Raw genomic sequence first — 25044 nt, 5'->3', positions numbered from 1 at the left:
AACCTCGGCAGGTCTCCGTTCCTCCGCGCAGACCTGCCGACCTTTGGGGAGGTTTGGGCGCCTCCCCAAACCTCCCCAAACCTCGGCAGGTCTCCGTTCCTGTTTGGGGAGGTTTGGGCGCCTCCCCAAACCTCCCCAAACCTCGGCAGGTCTCCGTTCCTCCGCGCAGACCTGCCGAGGTTTGGGGAGGTTTGGGGAGGCGCCCAAACCTCCCCAAAGGTCGGCAGGAAGAACGGAGACCTGCCGAGGTTTGGGGAGGTTTGGGGAGGCGCCCAAACCTCCCCAAACGTCGGCAGGTCTGCGCGGAGGAACGGAGACCTGCCGAGGTTTGGGGAGGTTTGGGGAGGCGCCCAAACCTCCCCAAACAGGAACGGAGACCTGCCGAGGTTTGGGGACGTTTGGGGAGGCGCCCAAACCTCCCCAAAGGTCGGCAGGTCTGCGCGGAGGAACGGAGACCTGCCGAGGTTTGGGGACGTTTGGGGAGGCGCCCAAACCTCCCCAAACAGGAACGGAGACCTGCCGAGGTTTGGGGAGGTTTGGGGAGGCGCCCAAACCTCCCCAAAGGTCGGCAGGTCTGCGCGGAGGAACGGAGACCTGCCGAGGTTTGGGGAGGTTTGGGGAGGCGCCCAAACCTCCCCAAACAGGAACGGAGACCTGCCGAGGTTTGGGGAGGCGCCCAAACCTCCCCAAAGGTCGGCAGGTCTGCGCGGAGGAACGGAGACCTGCCGAGGTTTGGGGAGGTTTGGGGAGGCGCCCAAACCTCCCCAAACAGGAACGGAGACCTGCCAAGGTTTGGGGACGTTTGGGGAGGCGCCCAAACCTCCCCAAAGGTCGGCAGGTCTGCGCGGAGGAACGGAGACCTGCCGAGGTTTGGGGACGTTTGGGGAGGCGCCCAAACCTCCCCAAACCTCGGCAGGTCTGCGCGGAGGAACGGAGACCTGCCGAGGTTTGGGGAGGTTTGGGGAGGCGCCCAAACCTCCCCAAACAGGAACGGAGACCTGCCGAGGTTTGGGGACGTTTGGGGAGGCGCCCAAACCTCCCCAAAGGTCGGCAGGTCTGCGCGGAGGAACGGAGACCTGCCGAGGTTTGGGGAGGTTTGGGGAGGCGCCCAAACCTCCCCAAACAGGAACGGAGACCTGCCGAGGTTTGGGGAGGTTTGGGGAGGCGCCCAAACCTCCCCAAACGTCGGCAGGTCTGCGCGGAGGAACGGAGACCTGCCGAGGTTTGGGGAGGTTTGGGGAGGCGCCCAAACCTCCCCAAACAGGAACGGAGACCTGCCGAGGTTTGGGGACGTTTGGGGAGGCGCCCAAACCTCCCCAAAGGTCGGCAGGTCTGCGCGGAGGAACGGAGACCTGCCGAGGTTTGGGGAGGCGCCCAAACCTCCCCAAACAGGAACGGAGACCTGCCGAGGTTTGGGGAGGCGCCCAAACCTCCCCAAACGTCGGCAGGTCTGCGCGGAGGAACGGAGACCTGCCGAGGTTTGGGGAGGTTTGGGGAGGCGCCCAAACCTCCCCAAACAGGAACGGAGACCTGCCGAGGTTTGGGGAGGTTTGGGGAGGCGCCCAAACCTCCCCAAAGGTCGGCAGGAAGAACGGAGACCTGCCGAGGTTTGGGGAGGCGCCCAAACCTCCCCAAACAGGAACGGAGACCTGCCGAGGTTTGGGGAGGTTTGGGGAGGCGCCCAAACCTCCCCAAACGTCAGCAGGTCTGCGCGGAGGAACGGAGACCTGCCGAGGTTTGGGGAGGTTTGGGGAGGCGCCCAAACCTCCCCAAACAGGAACGGAGACCTGCCGAGGTTTGGGGAGGTTTGGGGAGGCGCCCAAACCTCCCCAAAGGTCGGCAGGAAGAACGGAGACCTGCCGAGGTTTGGGGAGGTTTGGGGAGGCGCCCAAACCTCCCCAAACAGGAACGGAGACCTGGGGAGGTTTGGGGAGGCGCCCAAACCTTCCCAAACGTCGGCAGGTCTGCGCGGAGGAACGGAGACCTGCCGAGGTTTGGGGAGGCGCCCAAACCTCCCCAAAGGTCGGCAGGAGGAACGGAGACCTGCCGAGGTTTGGGGAGGTTTGGGGAGGCGCCCAAACCTCCCCAAAGGTCGGCAGGAGGAACGGAGACCTGCCGAGGTTTGGGGAGGCGCCCAAACCTCCCCAAAGGTCGGCAGGAGGAACGGAGACCTGCCGAGGTTTGGGGAGGCGCCCAAACCTCCCCAAACGTCGGCAAGTCTCCGTTCCTCCGCGCCCTGCCTGCCTGCTTCTTTCCGCTGCGGAAAGAAGCAGGCAGGCAAGGCACGGAGTTTGGGGAGGTGCGCGCGCACCTCCCCAAACCTCCCCAAACTTCGGCAGGTCTCGGACGGCGGTGGCTTGGGAGAGGTGCGGGCGATCCCGGAAGCACCAAAGCCTCGGCCGCGCACAAGTCCTCGGTAAGTTTTTTTTGTTGACTGGAGTATAAGCCGAAGTGGAATTTTTCAGCCCAAAAAGTGGGCTGAAAAATTCGGCTTATACTCAAGTATATACGGTATATTAAGGAATTGCCCATCTCTCTCACAGAAGGACTTGGTGGTGTACAAATAAAATATTAAAAGCCTAAAAACAGTATATAAAATTTAAAAGAGGCAAGCAACGTTACAAATACAATCATCTAGGCAGAAGTTGGATGGCTGTGGCTAGATTCTGAAGCAAGTTGCTCAGAAAACAGACTCAAGGTCAAATCAGATGGGAAAATACTAATCAGCACAAAACCAAGAAATACCTCTTGATAATAAAGACAACTGTAGCTTAGAATAAAAATGACCTCCTTATGTATGATTTGATTATCAGGAATTAACTTTTTCATAGATTAATCTCAATTCTCATCAGCATTCCTAGTTATTTCAATGATAGTGTTAGTCTCTCTGGAGACTTGATGAGCACAGCCTTAGCAATAATATTGAAGTTGTCCATCACTGCTGGGATTTTATTTTTGTCTTAGATAAGCAACAGCCCTTGTAATGCTTGATGGTCTTCTACCCAAGTAGGAATCTGGTTCAACCCTGCTTAACTAGCTGTTCAAGTGCTGTGACATAATGTAACCATGGCAGTACACAAATCCTGAAGTTTTATCATGAATGAAGGCAAATATACCTGTCCCAGGATAATGTTGCAGGAGTCAATCTGGATCTGTCACCGGCACCAGAGGTTTAATCCTCTGAGCTTTCGACTTGCACTGGAGCCCATCTTCAGGGAACTTCTCTCTAGCAGTGTGTGACTAAACCTCTGGTCCTGCTGACCGACCCAGATTGGATTTTGAATTTTTATCGAGTGGATTTTTTGCACATTACTGTAAAACTGGTAATATACATGTGGGCCTAGTTTAGGAGAAATAGTAATATTTGGTTGTCCTCTTTGACTATCCCATATTTACTAGATATGACAAACAGTGCTGATACAGCAGTGCATCTAAAAGTGAACTATTGTGCTTCTGCAGCCAATGTTATCTGCTGTTCCGAGATTCAACTTCGCCCCAGAAAACCCTTGAAGTTGAGGGAAAAAAAATCAAATGCCATACATTATCGGGGGTGACAGAAAAATGCCTCTTTGCTGCTATGTAACGGCCATCAGCATTTTTGCAGCCTAGATGAGACCTGGCAAAAATAGTACTTGAGAAACGGCGTAGAAGAGGATGGCTTTAAAATATCTGTACGGGTAACGGTGACGTGTTATGAAATCGGATTTACCCTTGATGAGGAGGAACGCGGGAGCAGGCACAAAGCTCATTATCCCTTTATTGTTCGGCGATTCTGCGGGTCTGTGAAAAAGAGGCGGGAGCAGTTATTACCCATCCTCGTTGTTGCCAGGGTATTTAGGTCACACACAAGGCAGAAACGAGTCACATCATGCCTCCATGACATACTGATATACTCTCCTGCGGCTTTTTGCAATCCTCCAGACGTAAGCCTCAGGCCCCCTCACAGAATCCCCTCCCCCGTCTCCCTTTCCACGACCCAGAGCTGCGCCACTGCAGCAGGGAAAGCCGCTCACAATCTAAGATGGCGGCTAGACTAAGCAGGGCTGTTCACGTGACCTAGGGAGACTGTTGCCAAGAGCAGACTTCTTTTTTGACAGAAATCTCGCGAGATCTTGCAGGAACCGGTTGAGCCGCTAGCGTCATTATGAAACGAAAACAGAAGGGAGGGGGTCAGCTAAAGGAGGGGGGATCTCGCGTGAATAGCGCCATAAACTTTGTGTAGGGAAGCCTCGCGGTACCATCTAACGCCTCCCGAATCGGAAGGAGTCCAGAACTTACTTTAGTTCTCGCGGTAGCCTTGGGATTTCTCCACCCTCCCCCCACCTCTTAATGCGGAGCGGAGAGTTCTCCCCGCGATACCTTTTGCAGCAAGCAGAGGTGGGGGGAAGGGATCGAAAGGAGGAAGAAGGGGCGGGGCTTGCGCGCTGAAGTCAGCACGGCGGCTGCGAGGGGGCGGAGGAATATATAAAGGCCCGGGTCGAACGGGGGGTTTCAGTTAAAAGAAGCGATTCTAAGACGGAGGAGGGAGAACTGTCGTAGGCGAGGCGTGTATTACTTCTGGTGAATCCGAGTTTCTCTACGCGGAGCGGGACCTCCCGGAACAATCTCTCGTTATGAGTCATGTGGCAGTGGAAAATGCCCTCGGTCTAGATCAGCAGGTGAGGGAACTCAAAAGGAAAAACGGACGGGTGGGCCCGGAGAAGCCAGGCCTTCTCGCCCCTCCCCCCATTGGTGGCCGACCTGGCTTCGGGGCTCTCTCGTGGTCTTCAACGCGTTCCTTTGCCCTTGTGATAACCCTACTATCTTCCCGCGCTCCACCGGCCCGGCACGGGTTTTGTGCCGGCCTTCTGGTGGCGTATTTGACTGTGACGCAGTTCCTTTTTTTTTGGAGGCCGCAGTTTTGGCGGCTTGGGCTCAAATCGTTGTAGGCCGAAAAAAAAAGGAGCGAGGAGGAGGGGGGAGTTGAAGGGCAAAGGAGAACCGCGGCGAGGCGTGAAGGATATAGGGTGAAGCGCCCCTGGGCCGGGTGAGACAGGCCGGGCCTGTTCCGGGGCTTTGTGCGGCTCTGGCGACTGTTGCATCTGCCGGGCCCCCTGGTGGCGCTGGCCACGAACTGCAGCGGGCGGGGGACCACGGCGGCCATCGAGCGATGACGAAATGGGAGGAGGGGGGGAAAAAAGCGCGTGCGCGGTTTCCCCCCCCCCCAGCCGGGGAGCGGGAGCCTCAGAAGTAGGGCTGCCGCTCTTGCTTCCCGTCTTAGGTGCGCGCACGCGCGCACAGACGCGCGCGCCCCCTCCCCGTCTCCTTTGTCCTCGAGGCCCGTCGGAAAAGGGGGGTGGGTGGGGGTGAAAGAAAAGGGCGGGACCGCGCCTCGAAAGGCGGGTTCTCCCTCTTCTCCCTCAGGTTGATTTACTGTCGCTCCGCTCCTCGCTTCTTATCCTGGCCCCGTTGGTCGAGGTGTTGGGAGAGCGGCGGCAGAGGGAAGTCCTGCGGGCGGCGCGGGGTTAGAACCAGCTCCCGAAATGGATGGAAGGGGGAGAGCCCAGCCGGTCAGGGAAATGGGAGCAGGCGTGTGACGCTGCCGCCGGATTAAGCGGCAGGCTAGGAGAGCGCAGTCGCCGTTCGCTGCGGCAGAGCTGGAATGCCGCGGCCTGGAAAACGCCAGAGAGCAGGCAGGAAACTCGGCTGGCTCGATCTGTCTTGATCCGGGGAGGCGGCCCGCATAGTTTGCGATTTTTGAAGGGGAAAGGGTGTATTTAGACGGAAGTTCAAAATAAACCTTTATACTTGGGCCGGTTTATTTTAAAATGAAGAATTGATCTATCTTGATGCGATGTATAAAAGCTGCGATTTACACGACTTGGGGCTCCTATAGCAGCACGTCGCTATTGCAATTTTGCTCAAAGAAATCAAAGCTGCTGTAACACATTTGAAGTGGTGGAGAGGATTTCCTCCTATGTCCCATCAAGAGTTTTTTTTTAAAAAAAACTGGATAGTAGTTATTGTTTCCCACAATTGAAATGTTTAATTTCAATATAAAATAGTCTGGTGGTACACCACTTTAATTGCCGTACTCTAAATAAAGTACTGATAAAGCAAATGGAACAAGCTTTAGATAAGTCTCTTGATATTTCTAGTGAAATTGCTTGATTTTTTTTATTTGAGTGGAAGCTATATCTTGGCAGATTTTCATTTGAAAATGTAACTAATGATAACTTGTGTATTTTTAAGTTTGCTGGTCTAGACTTGAATTCCTCAGACTCTCAGAGTGGAGGAGGAACAGCAAGTAAGTACATAATTCAAGAATATATTGCTACAATTAATAGATCTTATGGGTGGCCTATCATTTCAGTAAAAATTAAGCTACTATTCTGATCCCACATCAATTTTATATTTGTTATGCATCTTTAACATTAAATAATCTTGCTGGACAGTTGAGGTTCAAAAGAAACATTAAGGACTGCATGCTTTCCAAATCCAGTGTTTGATCATTCAATTTCTGAATCATATAATCCTATAAGCATCTAACTGCTATCTTACTCCTTTTATACTGCCAAAGAACCACTATTGATTGAATTCAACTACTGTACTTTTTATGTTCTGGCAATATTGGGATAAATAGGTTTCAAAGGAAATGATACAATATAAGCGTTAGTGGGGTTACTGTTTATTTTTACTTTCTGGTTTTGAGGTAATCTGTTAATGGCAAAGTAGGGTTATTACATAACTACATCTTATAAATTATGTCACTTGTTTAGGAGATTGTTCTATGTAATAGCCAAGTAAAAATTCTAACAGCTTCCAATCATGAAAAGTATAAGAAAAATACTGTGATGGGTTGTTCTAAAAGGCAAATTTTTTAAACTAACAAGTACTTTTTCTCCCCAGAAGGCCGGTATATTCCTCCTCATTTGCGGAATAGAGAAGCTTCAAAGCAGGGTATGTTGGTATAGATTTCAATTGTGAAGTAATATTGCTTTATTTAAACTTGATTCATAGGTGGATATGCATTAGGACATCCTAAAACAATAAATATTATAGTCTTATACTACAGCTTGGAAGAGATATCTGTGGTTATAAGTAGCAAGAAAGCACATAAAAAAGTTAATTTGCACACTAAGTGATATTTTTTACAGTATGAAAGTTGCAAGAGAAAATTCAGCTTGAGTGTTAGTAGAACAGTGATTGAGAGTTGCATTTTCACTTCATCAGCAAAGCTATTAAGTAGTAGTGGAATTTACTATAACCGGAACAATGATACTGGGCCAGCAGAAAATACTGTTCCTTCTGAAAGTTATGATCAAATTCATTGTCAAGTAATGATTCTAATGTGGAATGACATAATTGACAATTATGATAGTTCAGATTGCAATTATGAAAGGATCCATTATGAAATGAAACATTTTGAAAACACTAGTAATAAAGAAATGGAAGTAAGCAGAGACCCAGGCTTTTTCCAGTTTAGTGTGGTGCTGTTCTTTCAAAAAGCCTGCTTACTGCTGAATCAATCTCCTATAGGGTTAGAAATTTAAAACTTCATAAAAGGAAGTTTCTAAAGCTGTTAGTTATTAAAAATATTCTGAGATAAAATTATAGTATAATGATCAAAAAGGTTGTAGAAATGATAATCAAATTTCTGAGTTTTCTCAGAGGACCCATATTTCTGGAATTCAATCTTGTTAGCAACTAAACAAAAGGTAAACATTTAATGCAAGCTTTGTTAGGTTTAGATATTTCCCTTTTTATCGTTTTTGTGATTTGCAAGAAAGTTGCTTACACCCAATTTTTGGGAGGGAGGATTGTTTTAAGCTGACAATAGTGGGCAAAATATATCAAGTTTGTTTCTGTGTTAGTTGTAGTCTTGTGGCAGTTTTGACTTCCAGGATTTCCATAACCATAAATAGCTAATCTTACTTAGTCTATGGGTACACGTGTAAAAGGTTAATAAAATTTAGAAACTTGTAAAATTGTGAGAGTGAACACATAACAAAGGTTAACAAATTAGTGCATCTCCCACCTATTCTAGTACACAAGGAAAAAGAATGATTTTTAGTAATTTTCTAGAAGTTGTGTTCTTCGTACGTTTTGGCTTATATTGTAAATGTTGACTGCTGATTGGGAGTGATGTTGGTCTAAAACATCTTGGGCCTTGTGGGGGGAAGGTTCACGAAAGACTTGAAGTGGGCAGCAATTCTTGTTGCTTCAAAGTGACATTCAAATTCATAAGGTAATTTTTGGGCCTTTTACTAATTAGAGAGAAGAGTTTAAAAAACGTTTTTCTTGTTAAAAGCAGAAAGTCAAACTGATCTCTTAGATGAAGGTGGGTAGCTGCTTGGGTTAATCTTCCCAAAGGGACATTAGCATGGTAAGGGTACTTGAAAGCAATTAAAGAGAAGATCTGTAATACTACTTTGAATGAGTGAATAAAAATCAGCTTTATACTGGACTGAAACATGCTTGGAAGTAGTGAAAAATGTTTATTTCTGACTGTCCTAAGCTGTTGATTGGCCAGTTCTTTTTTTAAGCACTCTATATTAGATGATAGGGGGGGGGGTGTCCATATTGGCCACAAAAATTCAGAGACTTGCTTGTTCTTCTACTTGTCCAAATGTGAGCTCTGCTGTCACCAAAGGTAAGCTGATATATTTGCAGAAATTTTACATTTCAGAATGATAAAGATTGCCCAAAAGTTATTAGCACTGGTTGGGGACATTCCACAACAGAATGTTTTAATATGCTTTCGAACTGAACCATAATGCTGGGAGTTTTCATGACTCTTTTGCAGCATACAGTATCCATAACTATACAGCAAACTGCTATTCCAATTCGTTGCCACCACCAAGAAGCTGTAAGTTGGTGTCAGGCTGGGGTGATTTTAAAGTTTGCCGTTTGGGAGCATGCCTCTAAGCAGTAACTTGCAGTTAACTAACAGTTTGAGCTTTTTCTTCAAGCACATTCTCAGGCTTGCCTTCCTTGCCTCAATTTAACACTTTCCTCCATTGGTGTTGTAACGATTAAGGAAACATGATTAAGAAACAGGCAGCAAAGAAATATTAAATTCTTTTGCTCCTTTCAAGTTTAGTACTTTTTAGTAACACTGATTTTTATTAAAAGCTTAAGTTGGCAAGTGCCAGGATCCACTTTTGTAGACTTAGGGTTACAAGGTGAGAAAGTTATTCATTCTTAAACAGGAAACCAGCATAGTAACAAAAAGCTTGAAATTCACTCTATTAATTCTAAATCCAAGGTTATTATGGCTATAGCTCTTTTTAGGGCTATGTGTACTAAAACTATTTAACATTTTCTTCACAAGCAATGCAGTTAAACTCTCAATAGTGTAAATCTATTCCAAGTTTTAAAATAAAACACAGGTTTTCTGTTTAGTGGGCACGTTCTTATGTTATACACTAAAATAATGTGCTGAATCTTTTAAGGTAATTATTATTCAGCTATCTATGAACTGGATAAGTTTCTGAAAGATTTAGAAAGATCATAAATTTGAATAGCTTATTCAAAATACTATAATGAAATTAATGACAGATTTTAAAAGCAGACTTTGTTGACATATTAAATACTGTCAGATATAATAGGACAAAGTTTGGGGAGCCCTGGACTAATGTGATCTTTTGAACAGGAGAATAGTTCATAATGTCTAGTTTTCCTTAAACTTGCCTTAAAGAATTGGATTTGAGACTGGAGGCCTGTGGAGAAATGGGGAGGTGCATCGCCTGTTCCAGTCTTTCCTGGCTTGTGAGGAAAAATTCCTTCAGCTCTAGTTGTAGCAAACACTTTACCCTCCCCCCCTTCCTTGGGAGCTTTTGCTACAAGCCTTGTTGCTCTTCATGGTCAGAGCTCTTCACATTTTCTATAGGAGATTAACCTGAGCGCGATTCTGAAACTTCAGAATGTTTGTAAAGATAAACCAGATAACTAACCTTTTACTAGAATGAGTTTTTCATGGGCTCATGAATGAAGGGAAATATATGCGTCCCAGGATAATGTTGCAGGATCCAATCTGTGTCTGTCACCGGGACCAGAGGGTTTTAGTCTTCTGAGCTTTTGGACTCGTGCTCTTGAGTCCAAAAGATCAGAAGATTAAACCTCTGGTCCTGGTGACTGACCCAGATTGGACCCTTTCATGAACTTCCTAATGATAGTGGCGGACTTCTAATGTACTCTACAAGGAGCTTTTTCTTTAAAAAAACATCTGAAAAAATGCACGTATTAGCATTGGCTAGTCAGAGTGGTGCTTTTTAATTGCTGTGTGCTTAATAAATTGTATCTTTGAGCTTACCATTGGACATTGAGCTTAGTGCTGGACTTGCTTCAAATTGACCAGTTTTTATTTAAGATGTGCTTCAACTTACTGCATGGCAGCAATATTGCTGTACAAGGTACATAGCTATAGTACAGTTAATAGTTACGTTTTTAATATTCTTAAGAAAGTTCAGTTACATAATTAAGTATCCATAAACTTGGCAGCTTTTGTGAACATAGATGCAGAGAAACCTGCAATTTTAATTATTTGAGGGCAAGTTGCCCTTTTTTAAAAAGAAAATTGCCCTTAAATGTAAATTTCTGGCAGCAAAAGTCACACTGTTACAGTGCAGCTTGCAAAAACCATTTGCTGGCACAAGTGACATTTAACACTTTAATTGTTTAACTTTTTATTCTCTGCTAAAGATTCCCCCAGCTGGGACTCTCGTGGAGGTAATGGCTATATGAATGGATATGATCGTGACAGCCGGATGAATGGCTACGATCGTGATCGTGGTGTGTTTGGATCCAGAGGAGGATCTGGACGTGATGACAGAGGTGGGCGTGGGGACCTGTCACTTCTATCCAACTTAGTGCTTAAATAGTGATTAAAAAATAAGAGAGCTTAAGATAGGGCAAAGTATGAAGCTCATGAAATTTACGGAAAATTCTTTGAATTTTCTTACCAAGCAGCTTTAGTGGAGTTGCCCTCCTGAACAGAAATGCAGCAGATATCATAGTTCTGAAATGGGTCTTTAATGGGTCTTTAGAATCCTTGCCACAAAAAGTTGAAGATGATCAATTTGAATCCTGGAGTCAAAACTTTTCACGTCAGAGGTTTCTATTAATGACTTAACTATTAAAGCTCACTGCTCAGTAGTTGTTCCAATTACTGTTTTCTCCAGGTTTTACGTGTCACGTATGGTATACATTCTCAAAATCTTTCATCTGACTCTTTCTTCTTAACTGGTGTCGGTATGTGGGCAAACTCATGAAACTTGAAATGATCCAGTTTTCAAGCTGTTGTGAAATTACGAAGTTTTAAATGACCATATGTTTAATATGGGTTGCCTAATGGTTGTACTCTAGAGATATGCCATAGGCTCATTCTTCATTGAACAGAAGTAAAAGCATGGTGGGTGGGTTCATTCAGCTTGAAAGGATCAACAGCTGCTGGATATTGAATACCATTGCCTACAAAATTAACTATCATTTTTTTTTCTGTCAGTGCCATCTTCGCTTGATGGCAGTATGACTTTGAATAAATACAGATGTTATCTTTGGAAAACTGGTGGCTACTTGTTGATATTAATGTTTCTTTTCAATATATTTCTTTCCTCTTACCTGTAAATATCTTTGGAAATATTTCATAATGGATTGTATTTGTAGGATTTGATGGTGGATGGAATGCTACCAGAGACAGGGATGCATATAGTAGCTTTGGCGCAAGAAGTGAATGTGGGTCAGGAAAATCAAGTTTCTTTACTGACCGTGGCAATGGCTCAAGAGGAAGGTAACCCCTTTGTTTAATCTTTTTTTTTTTTAAAAAAAACTGCAGCTCTTTACTATTGCCTGTAGAAATTTAGTTGTATCATATGTTAGTTTTAATAAAATCATTTCACTAATCCTAATAAGTTACTGGTCTGAATTGTTTGGTGCCAATGGCTCTGTGCATGTGTGTGTGTGTGTGTTCGTTTTAATTAGAAAAACCTCAGCATTTCCTATAAATATACTTTTGGCTAATAATTATTTAGTTTAGAATTTATGAAAAATTATTTTTGGTTTGCCATATCTAAAATCTTGCATGGGTACTTTTCTCCTTATATCCAAAGCCTGTTCTGTAACTGGTTTGGTTTGGTTTGGTTTGATTACGGAGTATCTTGATTTTTAATTACTCCTGCATCCCCAATTTCCATCAGGGTGTTCAAGGCAGGATGCTTGTTTCCTCTCTTTTTATCCTTATAAGAATCCTATGAAGTACCAGTAGATTGTACTGAGTGAAGGAATGGTTTAAGGTCATGGATGTCATGACTGAAAAGGGAGCTGAACCCAGAGCTTGGTATTGAGATGGAATAAATGCTGTCTGAATTGTTAAAATCCTTCTACTTAGTTGAATCTCCACACCTGATAGCGAGGGCAAAGAAATAATGGAGAAAGCCTTTGATACCCGAAAGGCAAAAGCTGCAGCCCTCAAATCAGCATGATTCCCAAAACTTTCACATGTTGGTTTCTTAACTTGGCAGAAAACTGAAATTATTAATTTCTATAGTGGTGGTAATTAATTAAACCTGATCTTGTTTGGATTCTATCGTTAGTATGTTTCTGAAAAGCACAATGGGCTTAAGGCTCAAATAATGCAATCTGCTTTAAACCAAATGTGAATATTTTAAAGCTGCCAGGCTGCTTTAAAGGAGCGCATACATGTGGATTTAATGCAGTATTGTATGATGTTTAGATTTGATGATCGTGGTGGAAGATGCAGTGATTTTGATGGCATTGGGAGTCGTGGTGAGAGGAGTTCCTTTGGTGGTCGATTTGATCGTGGTGGAAACAGTCGTTGGTGTGATAAAAATGATGAAGATGACTGGTCAAAACCACTTGCCGCAAGTGAACGTGTGGAACAGTGAGTATTAAAGGTATACCTGGCAACTTTCAATGAAGCATTCAATGCTTATATGATACAAATAGACTTGTTTTCATTCTAGGGAGCTGTTCGCTGGGGGGAATACAGGCATTAACTTTGAAAAATATGATGACATTCCAGTTGAGGCAACAGGCAGCAACTGTCCTCCACACATTGAAAGTGTAAGTACTACCAGTTTCATAATGCATTTACTTGGTAACTTGTGCTGAAATTGTTAAACTTTCATATAGTAATAAATTAGTACTTTTAAATTGATTGATCCTTCAGAAAGGACATTGGTTCCATTTTTAATGCTAGTAATTTTGTTTGGAAAGAGATGATGCCTTATAATTCAGTGTCTTGATTCTTTTAAAACATATTACACCATATTAGCTGTTAATGAAGTGTAGGTGTGGGTCTTTATACCCAGATTATATTTGTAAATAGTACAGTATACAACTAGATTGTTAACAATCTAGTGCCTAGGACTTACAGGCACTAAGGAAATTAGAAATTAGCATATGCCTCGTGTTGGGCTTGGTTATATTGAGGTTTTTGCTAAATGAATTGAGAATGAAATACATTTTAAATATGCAGACAACTGAAGAAAGAAATAGGGAATTCCTACAAAGCTAATAATTGGGGAAAAAATAATTGATAGGTTAATGCACTACTAAAATACCAGTGTGGGTTATTATTTTCAAAGGAATACAGTAGAACTTAGGCTGCTGTAGATTTGCTGATGTTTCTTGGATAGGTACATAGAGAAGTCCTCAACGAACAACCACAATTGAGAACATTTTTTTTGGCTAATCCAGACAATTGTTAAGCAAGTTCAGCCTCACTTTATGACCTTTTTGCCATGCTTGTTAAGTGAACCACTGCAGTTGTTAAGTGAATCTGGCTTCCTCCTATTGCTTGTCGGAAGCCAGCTGGTAAGGTTACAAATGGGGATCCCATGACCCCGGTACAGTGCAACTGTCATATGTACCTGCCAGTTTCCACATGGCCCAGATTTTGATCATTGGACCAATGGCCGTAAGTGTAAAAAATGGTCAGAAATCACTTTTTCCAATGCTGTTGTAATTTTGAACGGTCACTAAATGAATGGTTGTAAGTTGAGGACTGCCTGTGCCTGTTTTCTACATTGAGTGCATTGCATAAACATAACATGCTCAAAAACTGACTTGAGTTGATTGTGTGGCATAGTCCAATTACCTTTAAAAATAAATCCTGTTTTTCATACATTTTCTTTGATGGAAAGCAGATAACCAAAAAAAATTGCATCCAGGAATTATAATTAGCTTCTTTTGATTATCTTCTCTACATGGAAAAAAGCTGTTTGCTTCAATGTCAAGCTTAGAACTGATTTTGTGTGAATACATTTGAATTGGTTCTTAGAAGTTGAGCACTTGGCCACCTCTGACTCAAATTCCTACCAAGGCTTTAAATCAAACAAGCCTCTATAATCCATAAGCAAGGGCAGTGGGTAGGGTGGAGTGCTCCATCCATTCAGGATCAGGCCTCCGTATGTATGAGTGCAACGCTAGCTATTAAGGTAGTTGGGACTGATGTAGAATACTGCTTAATAACTGAAATACCTTTGCAGTTTAGCGATATTGATATGGGGGAAATTATCATGGGGAACATCGAACTCACCCGCTACACTCGACCTACTCCTGTTCAGAAATATGCTATTCCTATCATCAAAGACAAAAGAGATCTGATGGCTTGTGCTCAGACAGGTAAGTCTATATATGTTATAGTTGCATGTTCTGAATGAAGTAAAAGTAAAATTTAGGGACTATGAAGGCCATGCTGTACAGATTTTGAAAACTTTCCTTTAGAAGCCTGGTTGGTTATTGTATTTTGAAGTAAGGTTGCATTGAATAAATACTGAAAATGGGCGAATGCTGTTCTCCAAATGGGGTTTGGGTAAATTGTAAAAATCTGCTGTTTTGCAATTAGCTGTAATTGGTTAACTACCACTAACTTGACTTAGCATGATACATTTGGAATAAAAGCTGTTTGCAGTTAAAGCAGGTTTCTGTATAGCTTACGATAATAAGCAATAATTGCATAGTGGTTGAATTTGTTCTCAGAAATGAAAGGATTTTGTAATTCTATCAAATTTTAATGTATCTTTCTCTAGGTTCTGGGAAAACTGCTGCATTTCTTCTGCCCATATTGAGTCAGATATATACAGATGGCCCAGGTGATGCTTTGAGAGCCATGAAGGCAAGTATGGTTTGCAGCATATAAATATCTGGATAACTTCCAGCAATGTGCATTTCATCATGCTTTCTCCAGTTGTCACTTCTGTGTTAATGTTGACATTTGTGTATGGGAAAGAACTCTTTCTGTTTGAGAACGTAACTCATTTGCCTGTGCAGGAGAAAGGCATGCACTACATTTGTTTCAGATCCAAAATAGCTCTACAGAGCACAAATAGGCCTTGACTTGCAACCATTCATTTAGTGATTTCAGAGTTATAACGGTATTGAAAAAAGAATTTTTGATAGTTTTTTATACTTAAAAACTGTTGCAACATCCCCATGATCATGTGATCAAAACTTAGGTGGTTGGCATCTGGCATGTTTCTGACACTGTTCCAGGGTCATGTGGTCACTCATTGTAACCTTTCCCATCAGCTTTTTACAAGCAAAGCCAGTGGGGGAAGCCAAGTTTGCTTAATGACTGCATGGTTCACTGAATCACTTCAGTGATTTGCTTAACAACTGGCAAAATGTAAAATAAAATGCAACGCAGTTAACTGCCTGGCATAGCAAAATTTGGGCTCAATTGTGGTCGTACGTCAAGGATTATTAGTATTGCTGTTTAACTTCAAGAAAGTAATCGGGCAGAATGAAATGGGGATAGCATTGGGCTATATTTTCAGTGATATCTTGCTCCTTAACATTACAGGAAAATGGAAGATTCGGACGACGTAAACAATATCCAATTTCATTAGTTTTGGCACCAACAAGGGAATTGGCAGTGCAGATATATGAAGAAGCTAGAAAGGTAAATATTACATGCTCCTGGGAGCTTATTAGCAGATCACAAGGCAAAGTTTTAGATCTGAAATTCTTTTATTTTCTTTCCTCTAGTTCTCCTATCGTTCCAAAGTCCGTCCTTGTGTTGTATATGGTGGTGCTGACATTGGTCAACAGATACGTGACTTAGAACGTGGCTGCCATATGCTTGTGGCAACTCCAGGCCGCCTTTCAGATATGATGGAGAGAGGAAAGATAGGCCTGGATTTCTGCAAGTAAGTAATATGGTTCTGTATGTTTATAAATAATGTGATACGTTTTGTAATATTGATAACCTTGGATACTCTGGAGCTTCTTTGTCAGTATGGAATCATAGAACTCTTTATGTGCTACTGTGTATTTTCCAGATACTTGGTTTTGGATGAAGCTGATCGTATGCTTGACATGGGTTTTGAGCCTCAGATTCGTCGTATTGTTGAAAAAGATACTATGCCGGTAAAGGGTATCCGTCAGACAATGATGTTTAGTGCTACTTTTCCAAAGGAAATCCAGGTATTTATGATGTTCAATTTTCCATAAGATTCAACACATTAAAGGGAAACTGATAAACACACTGAAAGTAATTGTCTGTGGCATGGGAAATTTCATCATCATGTGAAATGTCACAACTTTTTTTTTGCATTGCTGGAGCTGGGGTGGGCACAGCCTCCGCATAATGCAACCGGCCCATGGGCCGGCAGTTTGACACCACTGGTCTATGGTGTAAACCCAAAGCTGGTGTTCAAAAGTCAACTGGACGTTCTTGTTTTTTTCCTTGAAAACATTTTGTTTCTCATCTAAGAAGCTTTTTCAGTTCTGGCATGAGACTTGAAACGTTTTCAGGAAAAAAAACCAAGAAAGTCCAGCTGACTTTTGAACAGAACCTTTGGGACAAGCATGACCTGGATGACTGAGAATCTCTATAGACATGTCTATGGTAAACTTGTTAAAAAGAAATAAGTGGAGGTCTTGAATAGTTTTCTTTTGCAGAACTTGTCTATAGTTAAGTTTCTATTGTTGGGACGCTTCTGTACACCCGTAAAGTTTTGTGGTGATTGATGAACTATGGTTAGATGCGTATTTATGCTAACGAAGTGCTATTTTTTAGATGCTTGCTCGTGATTTCTTGGACGAATATATTTTTCTGGCTGTTGGCCGAGTTGGCTCTACATCTGAAAACATCACACAGAAAGTAGTATGGGTGGAAGATGGGGACAAACGGTCATTTCTGCTTGACCTCTTGATTGCCACAGGTAAAGACTGAGGAAGAATTCTGGCATAAACGTAATGTAAATCTGTATTAGCTGAGGAGAAAAATGCAGACTCCTTCCTATTTTCTCCTATAATTGACTGTTTTTACTTCAATCTGCCTGCAACTAGCTTGATTCGTAACTTTGTTATTATTGCAGTCATAGCGCTAGTTTGTATCATGTGCTACACTGACAGGTAAACCATTAATTAAATTTTTTACATATGCAGGTGAGTCCTTGACTCTGGTGTTTGTAGAGACTAAAAAGGGAGCTGACGCTCTGGAGGAATTCCTGTACCGCGAAGGACATGCTTGCACCAGTATCCATGGTGATCGCACTCAGCGAGATAGAGAAGAAGCATTACGTCGGTTCCGCTCTGGCCAATGTCCCGTCTTAGTTGCCACTGCAGTAAGGACATATTTGGTTGTATAGCTATGTGTGTCTTTTTAATTTGAGCTTTGGGAATTCAGGATTTCCCCTCTTGTCTTCAATAGGTAGCGGCACGAGGACTGGATATTTCCAATGTTGGACATGTCATAAATTTTGATTTGCCAAGTGACATAGAAGAATATGTGCATCGCATTGGCCGTACGGGTCGTGTAGGAAATCTTGGTAAGACGGCATTAATCTTGGTGGGGGTTTTGTAGTTGCTAAGATCTATATATGCAGAAGTGCTAAATAACTTGAGAATGTAGCTGCTCAGAATTTTCCCAACCTCTACTGAAAAAAGCTTTTCCAAAATAATAATGGACATTGATTAGGATGAAAGTACTTTCAGGGAGATCTCTGCCAATAAAGGCCTGTTGGAAAAGATCAAGTGTATGTATTATTGAGAGAATTCGTAAGTTCCTTGTAAAGGCGGTATGTGAACTCACAAATCTTTATTGCTAGGTTTGGAAAATTCCTAATGGAAATTGGCATTGGATAGCTTTATTTCTGAGAAATTTTCACATTGAAGAATATATTTGTGAAAAGAGGTTTTGAATAATATCCCCATTTAAATGCCTTGGGTTTTGACACGTTTTTACTTTCAGTGTTGTAAAACATGTACTGTAGAAGGCTTCACACAAAAAGGGGAACAAATTTTATCATAAATGCGAGGATAAATCTACTGTCAACTAAGCTCATTATGAGTGGTCAGGAAGGACTATCTGCTTTTGTGTCATTTTGAAAATAAGCACAGATGGCTGAAGATCTCATGTTTCCTTACCTTTTCTTTTAGGTCTTGCCACATCATTTTTTAATGATAGGAACATCAATATCGCAAAGGACTTGTTAGATCTACTTATTGAAGCTAAGCAGGAAGTACCATCTTGGCTAGAAAACACGGCATATGAGCAACAACATAAGGGCGGAAGCAGCCGTGGACGTTCCAAAGGGTAACGTAAATGAATTTAAGCTTGAGAAACCTGCCTTCCACATAGGTGCTCTAGAGCAGACATGTCAAACACAAGGCCCGGGGGCCAGATGCGGCCCGCGAAGTGGTTTCATGTGGCCCGCGAAGCCATCCTGGAAACGGCCCCCACTGCCTTGGCCCTGGCCCAGAGACCCTTCTCCTGCCAGAGACCCTCAGATCTGTCCCACTCCTGCCCAGGCTCCCATAGGCACCCTTGATGCGAATGATGTAGAGTTGGCCATGCCCACCCAGTAGGCTATACACGCTAGACACGCCCACCCAGTAGGCCACGCCCACCCAGGCCATACCCACCCGGCCCCTTGAGGGCAACCGCAATGCTGATGCGGCCCTCAATGAAATTGAGTTTGACACCCCTGCTCTAGAGCTTCACTCTGTTTTACTGTTACATTAGGTTGGAAGCTGTGTTCTACTTCCTGTGTTTTCAGGATGAGGGCTTTTTGCTGCTCCAATATTCCTTTGCATTTTGCAGAAAAGTAGGGTGTGAAGGGGCTGTTTTGAAAGACCAGAGAAAACTAGTAAATATAGGGTATTTATTTGTTAGATTTATATTCCACTTTTCTTGTAGCAGCTCAGGGCAGTATGCATGGTGTTCCCTGCTTAAGACTTTTTGGTTTGGGAAAATTAGATGCCAGTTCAGTTGAAATTCTGAAGTAACATTCTGCAGAGAATGAATAATGGATATGTTTGTTTTTTTAAAAAAAAACAACAACAGTTGAACAATTTGAGACAATAGCTATAATAAGCACGCTATAGCAAAATAGATACAGAATATAAGAATTAACTTCTTAGAGGGCTTATTTAATGGGATTCGTGGATATTTTAAATACTGTCTTACCTTTTTGTTTACCTTCAGCCGCTTCAGTGGAGGCTTCGGTGCCAGAGATTATCGAGCAAGCAACAGCAGCGGTGGGAGCAGCAGTTTTGGCAGCAGTCGTGCAAGTAGTGGTCGCAGCGGTGGCGCTGGTGGTCACGGAGGTAGCAGAGGATTTGGAGGTAAATCTTTTGTGCCGTTTAGGTTGAGAATGAAAGGTGATAGAAAAATATTACAACGCTCCACGGGGTTATGTTAAAATGCCTTGTGAACATTTTCATTGTCTCTTAAATTCCTCTCTCCTTTTGTCTTAATAGGTGGTTACGGCGGCTTCTATAACAGTGATGGATATGGAGGAAACTATAACTCTCAGGGGGTAGATTGGTGGGGCAACTGATCTGCTTGCTGCAGATTCTTACCAAACAAGCTAATATGGAAACCACATGTAACTTAGCCAGACTATACCTTGTGTAGCTTCAAGAACTCGCAGTACATTACCAGCTGTGATTCTCCACTGAATTTTTTTTAAGGGAGCTCAAGGTCACAAGAAGGAAAGGAACAGAAGCCCTACTTTGAAGGTTTAAAGACTCCATTGTAGTCAGGATTTAACTCCTCTACCCATCCCCACTCCCACTCCTAAACTGTATTTATAATTTTGTGACTGAGGATCATTTGTTAATGTACTGTGCCTTTAACTTTAGACAACTTTTTATTTTGATGTCCTGTTGGCTCAGTAATGCCCAAGATTATCAATTGTCTTTGCAAAATTATTCAACTTGGGCTTTATAAAAAATCAAACCTTGGCACACAGGTGTGATACAACTTACAGGAATCATTGATTCATCCACTTTATCTGCAAAAACAAAAGAAAAAACTTGTGCGGTGGCCTACATTAGGGCTTTGATACTTGGAGATTTGAAAAATAAAACACCTTGAAGCATATCAATGGAATTAGTTTCTAATGTGGCAAAACTGTACAAAGTTAAAGTTGATTTGCTCACTCTATCCTGGATAGGTACTTCGAACCTGATTGTCTTTAAAAAGCCATTCCAGTCCTGATAATGAGGTGATGTATGGATTGCATGCATACAAGCACTGTTTTAAAAGTAAATGCAAGTAAACACAGCAATTCCAGTGTTTAGGCAGATTATTAATGTGAGCTAGCCAATAGAAGGCAGAACATTACAGGGAATGTTTAAAGGTCTGAACTTGAAATAGTTTTTAGAAGAATTCATCTACTTAAGACGTTTCAAAATTGCCTGCCATATTAAGTTGAAATGGTAGAATGGCTGACCATAACAGTGAAGGTCCATTTTTTGAAAAGGGCCTGGCTGATTTTTTTGGTCTTAACGCATGCTAGTGTTGATGTTTTTTGGTCAAGGGGGAATGAACAGGAAGAATTATGCAGCAGGCTTTTATTTTAATGCAGATTCACATTACTCTGTTCAAGCTGCGTTGAAGTGTTAACTGGCTTACTGTAGACTTGTAAAATGGCTCCAGAAGAGTAACAAATTCTGAGATCACAAAGGTTGGAATGTACATAACTGCACAAGGTTCAATTCTGCTATCAAGTGCAGTTTTAGTCAGTTTTAGTTGCATAGGTTTCCATTGTATTTAGTCTTGTTATGCTGATCTGGCCAAAGATGAGTATTTCCAACAGTAAAAGGCCTCTGTCACTTAGTGTCTCTGAGATAACGTCTGTTGCCAGAGCTATTACCAACTCTTTCTCTAAGTGGCATAGGACAACAGCAAAATCTCCTAAAGTGCAATAGATCTTTTCAAGTGTATTGTGCCTTGTACTAAACTTTAAGTAGGTGCACTTGACAGTATTTGAAGTCATTTGTTATGGTGCTATTTCAATTAGTCTAGATTTAGGCCCTTGTACATTTTGCCCATAACTTTTTACAAAATACTTCTTTTATTGCACATTCAGAGAATTTTATATGTCTTGTGTGCGTGTCCTTAACTTCCAATCTTATTTTGTCTCTTGGGAGACTGAACGCAGCTTGGCTAAGGAGAAGGAACTAGATTCTAAAACTGGGACCATGGGAATAATGGTTGGGAAGAAAACTATTTGCACACGACAGATTTCTAGATACTTTTTGCTGCTAGTTTTGTGTAATATTTATTGAACATTTTTGACAAATATTTATTTTTGTAAGCCTAAAAGTGATTCTTTGAAAGTTTAAAGAAACTTGACCAAAAGACAGTACAAAAACACTGGCACTTGAATGTTGAATGTCACCGTATGCGTGAAATTATATATTTCGGGGTAGTGTGAGCTTTTAATGTTTAAGTCATATTAAACTCTTAAGTCAAATTAAGCAGACCCGGCATTAGCAGTGTAGCCATAACTTTCTGATAGTAAAACAAAAATTGGCAACTTTAAAATTAAACATGCCAAGGTTTTGATACACTTGTCTTAAGATATTAATGAAACACTTCAAAACACTGATGTGAAGTGTCCAGATTCTCAGATGTTCGTTGCGTGAGTTTTTGTTTAGTTGTGTGGTTTTTTTTTTCAGTGAATGTCTGGCACATTGCAATCCTCAAACATGTGGTTATCTTTGTTGTATTGGCATAATCAGTGACTTGTACATTCAGCAATAGCATTTTAGTGAGTTTTACAACCAGCAATATTCTTCAGTTGTGATAAAAGATTCAGTCATATGCAAAGAATGGGTTTAAACTTGCTGAGTGTAAACAATATGAACGTCAGGTCACTGTAGGTTTAGTAATTGCTTATTGTATTAGTTTAGATGCTAGCACTGCATGTGCTGTGCATTGCTCTCAAATTTTAATAAAATAAAAGGTTGAAATGAATCCTGTGTAGTTTTGATTCTTACGATAAGTGGAATGGAATGGTTTACCATGGGGGAAAAAGAGATGGTTGGAAAAATTGATGATTCTGCTTTTCCTAATCTATCTGGGCACTGTGAACTTTCAGGGGGGGGCTTTTGGTTTGGGGTAGACAGCCATTTATTGCATTTTGGTATACTGTAATCCAATACAGATTAGTTTTGACCTGAATAATAAGTAATAGTGTTGGTTGCAACCTGTAGATGAGGTTGCTTAGTATAATAGTATAGTAGAAATAAAATGTATAATTCGGCAGTTACTTAACTATCACTCATCTAGTTAGCCACTTTTGGGACTGGGAAGACTATATTTACATTAACCTCCATATTAATATGCATTGGACCGTTGAAGTAGAATTGTTTTGTGGGGATTTGAGTGTGATGAATGTGTGTGACATGACAGATGGAAGTTCAGGTCAACAAATGTGACCTGTAAGAACCTGTTAACTCATTTTAGAAAAATAGTTGCGTGTTAGGTTTGAGAGCATTTGGGGAAGGATAGCAGAGCAAGAATATAGTAGTAAAAATTTATTTGCTGCTCATCCCCCAGTAATGGTGGTTTACAGATTTTTCAAAATATTAAAAGCAAAATTGAGCATGAAGGGTAAAGGTTACAGGATTATAGAATGAGGAAGACTGGTGTTCATGCAACAACTCGGGAGATGTCAGCTAGCAGAAGATAATGAAAACTCCCTGATCAACAAATGGACAGATTGGGAAACAGCATCCATATATGCATTAGATTGCTTTGTTAATTTGTGCTTCATGTTTTGTCATTAGTTGCTTACTGAGAGGTGTGGCTGGCACTACTAAAAAAAAATCTTAGAAGGTTGGCATTCGGGCCATTTAGCCATTAACAAATAAACCATATTACACGCCACTGAAAGAAAATAAGGAAACAACCAGAACATGTTCTCTTCAGTACCAACACTTGGATAAGCAGGAGTTAACCCCATAGAAAACAATACAGGTAGTTCTTGAGTTGCAACTTAGTAACTGGCTCAAAATTACAATGACCTCAGAAAAAGTGGCTGATAAACTGTTCCCCCCCCACACACAGTCGTGTGATGGGACAGTTTGCTTGACAACTGTTTTGCTTCTTACCTGATGGGAATTGGTAACCTGAGTTGACTTCTGATAAGCAGTCAAATTGGGAAAGCCAGATTTGCTGAATGACCACAATTCACCTAACAACTGGATAAAAATGGTCATAAAATTGGTTGTGATGTTACTTAACCATGTAGCTTAGCAACCAATATTCTGATTCCAATTGTGGCTGCTCTAATTGAGCTATCGAGGAGAAAACCATGTTACTGTCAACACTTGCAAGGCAAACTACAGTATATGAATGGAGCCAATCTCATGTCTCATTACCCAGTCTAGTTGGGTAAGCAAGCAAGCAAATCCAGACCGCATCAAGGACTCCACAGTTCAAGCCTGATCGGTATAGATTCTACTGAAATGTTACCCTACAATCATTCATGATTTAATTGTGTATCTGAGAGGTAACCTGGTGGGAGGCATGGATGTGGCTATACAGGTGAAACTCGGAAAATTAGAATATCGTACAGAAGTTCATTTATTTCAGTAATGCAACTTAAAAGGGGAAACTAATATGAGATAGACTCATTACATGCAAAGCAAGATAGTTCAAGCCGTGATTTGTCATAATCGTGATGATTATGGCATACAGCTCATGAAAACCCCAAATCCACAATCTCAGAAAATTAGAATATTACATGCAATCAATAAAATGAGTGTACCGTATTTTCCGGCATATAAGACGACCCCCTACATTTCCTGTTAAGTTATAGGGTTTGGGCTATACTCGCCGTATAAGACTACCCCTCTTCCAACGCACACCAAATAAAAATTAAAAAACATCAGATTTGATTTTAATATGGTAATTTTAATTCAAATGCTTATGACATGCAGGTACTTAGTAGGAAAACTTTCACTTATAAACATAAGGCTGTTTGTCATCAAACATGTAAACATAAAACAGTGCAAGTGGATTAAACTTTTCCTAATTCACTCTAAAGCTTTCCCAAATGGGAGATCCGCTCCAGGTTTTCCAGCCAGCCCGCCCAGTTCCTGAGTCAAATGTGTCCTTAGAGCTAAGCAGCTGCTCTGGCTGCTGCGTTCCCCACCTGCCTTTCAAGTTGGGATAGACTGCAGCTGCTCTTCAACTTTAGAAGGAAAGACGCCCAGACCCCAGCCTGTAAAAAATCAGACTGCAGCTTCTTCTCCAATTGGTCCCGCTTTCCCTGCGCAGACCAAATGGGAGATCCGCTCCAGGTTTTCCAGTCAGCCCTGTCCCTAAAGTTTCAGCACCCGGCGTATAAGACAACCCCTGACTTTTGAGAAGATTTTCATGGGTTAAAAAGTCGTCTTATACGCCAGAAAATACGGTACATTGAACAATATTGGACCTCTGAAAAGTATAAGCATGCATATGTACTCAGTACTTGGTTTGGGCCTCTTTCGTAGCAATTACTGCCTCAATGCGGTGTGGCATGGAAGCTATCAGCCTGTGGCACTGCTGAGGTGTTGTGAAAGACCAGGATGCTTCAATAGTGGCCTTCAGCTCTTCTGCATTGTTCGGTCTCATGTCTCTCATCTTTCTCTTGGCAATGCCCCATAGATTATGGGGTTCAGGTCAGGCGAGTTTGCTGGCCAATCAAGCACAGTAATCCCACGGTCATTGAACCAAGTTTTGGTGCTTTTGGCAGTGTGGGCAGGTGCCAAGTCCTGCTGGAAAATGAAGTCAGCATCCCCATAAAGCTCGTCTGC

The 25044-nt window shown here is 42.3% G+C and overlaps 1 protein-coding gene across 3 annotated transcripts; it reads left to right on the top strand.

Annotated features, from left to right (window-relative positions):
• The first annotated feature begins 4414 nt into the window (after nucleotides 1-4414).
• Nucleotides 4415-22216, top strand: DDX3X (DEAD-box helicase 3 X-linked). Of its 3 annotated transcripts, XM_081326956.1 has the most exons (19): nucleotides 4415-4658; nucleotides 6232-6286; nucleotides 6889-6939; nucleotides 8786-8848; nucleotides 10684-10815; nucleotides 11647-11770; nucleotides 12713-12880; nucleotides 12963-13062; nucleotides 14490-14625; nucleotides 15033-15118; nucleotides 15806-15904; nucleotides 15991-16151; nucleotides 16284-16428; nucleotides 17024-17168; nucleotides 17395-17573; nucleotides 17660-17777; nucleotides 18388-18544; nucleotides 19436-19575; nucleotides 19711-22216. In XM_081326956.1, exons 1-19 carry the CDS (start codon nucleotides 4614-4616, stop codon nucleotides 19788-19790), a joined length of 2184 nt encoding a protein of 727 aa, XP_081183082.1. In that variant the 5' UTR covers nucleotides 4415-4613; the 3' UTR covers nucleotides 19791-22216. The 3 variants fall into 3 exon arrangements, with proteins under 3 accessions (XP_081183082.1, XP_081183080.1, XP_081183081.1); XM_081326954.1 differs by lacking the exon at nucleotides 8786-8848; XM_081326955.1 differs by lacking the exons at nucleotides 8786-8848; nucleotides 10684-10815 and having other exon boundaries at nucleotides 4416-4658.
• Nucleotides 22217-25044: the final 2828 nt, after the last annotated feature.

Source organism: Vipera berus (assembly GCF_964194415.1).
Source record: "Vipera berus genome assembly, chromosome: 4".
NCBI classification, from domain to species: Eukaryota; Metazoa; Chordata; class Lepidosauria; order Squamata; family Viperidae; genus Vipera; species Vipera berus.
This window is presented reverse-complemented; position numbering and strand designations above follow the sequence as displayed.

What these genes read in the sequence shown, in the direction of transcription:
- DDX3X (XM_081326956.1), top strand. Translation starts at nt 4,614, where the DNA reads ATGAGTCATGTGGCAGTGGAAAATGCCCTCGGTCTAGATCAGCAG. An exon ending in ATCTGGACGTGATGACAGAG is followed by an intron (nt 10,816 to 11,646) that starts GTGGGCGTGGGG and finishes TTGTATTTGTAG; the next exon opens with GATTTGATGGTGGATGGAAT. An exon ending in ATGCTTTGAGAGCCATGAAG is followed by an intron (nt 15,119 to 15,805) that starts GCAAGTATGGTT and finishes TTAACATTACAG; the next exon opens with GAAAATGGAAGATTCGGACG.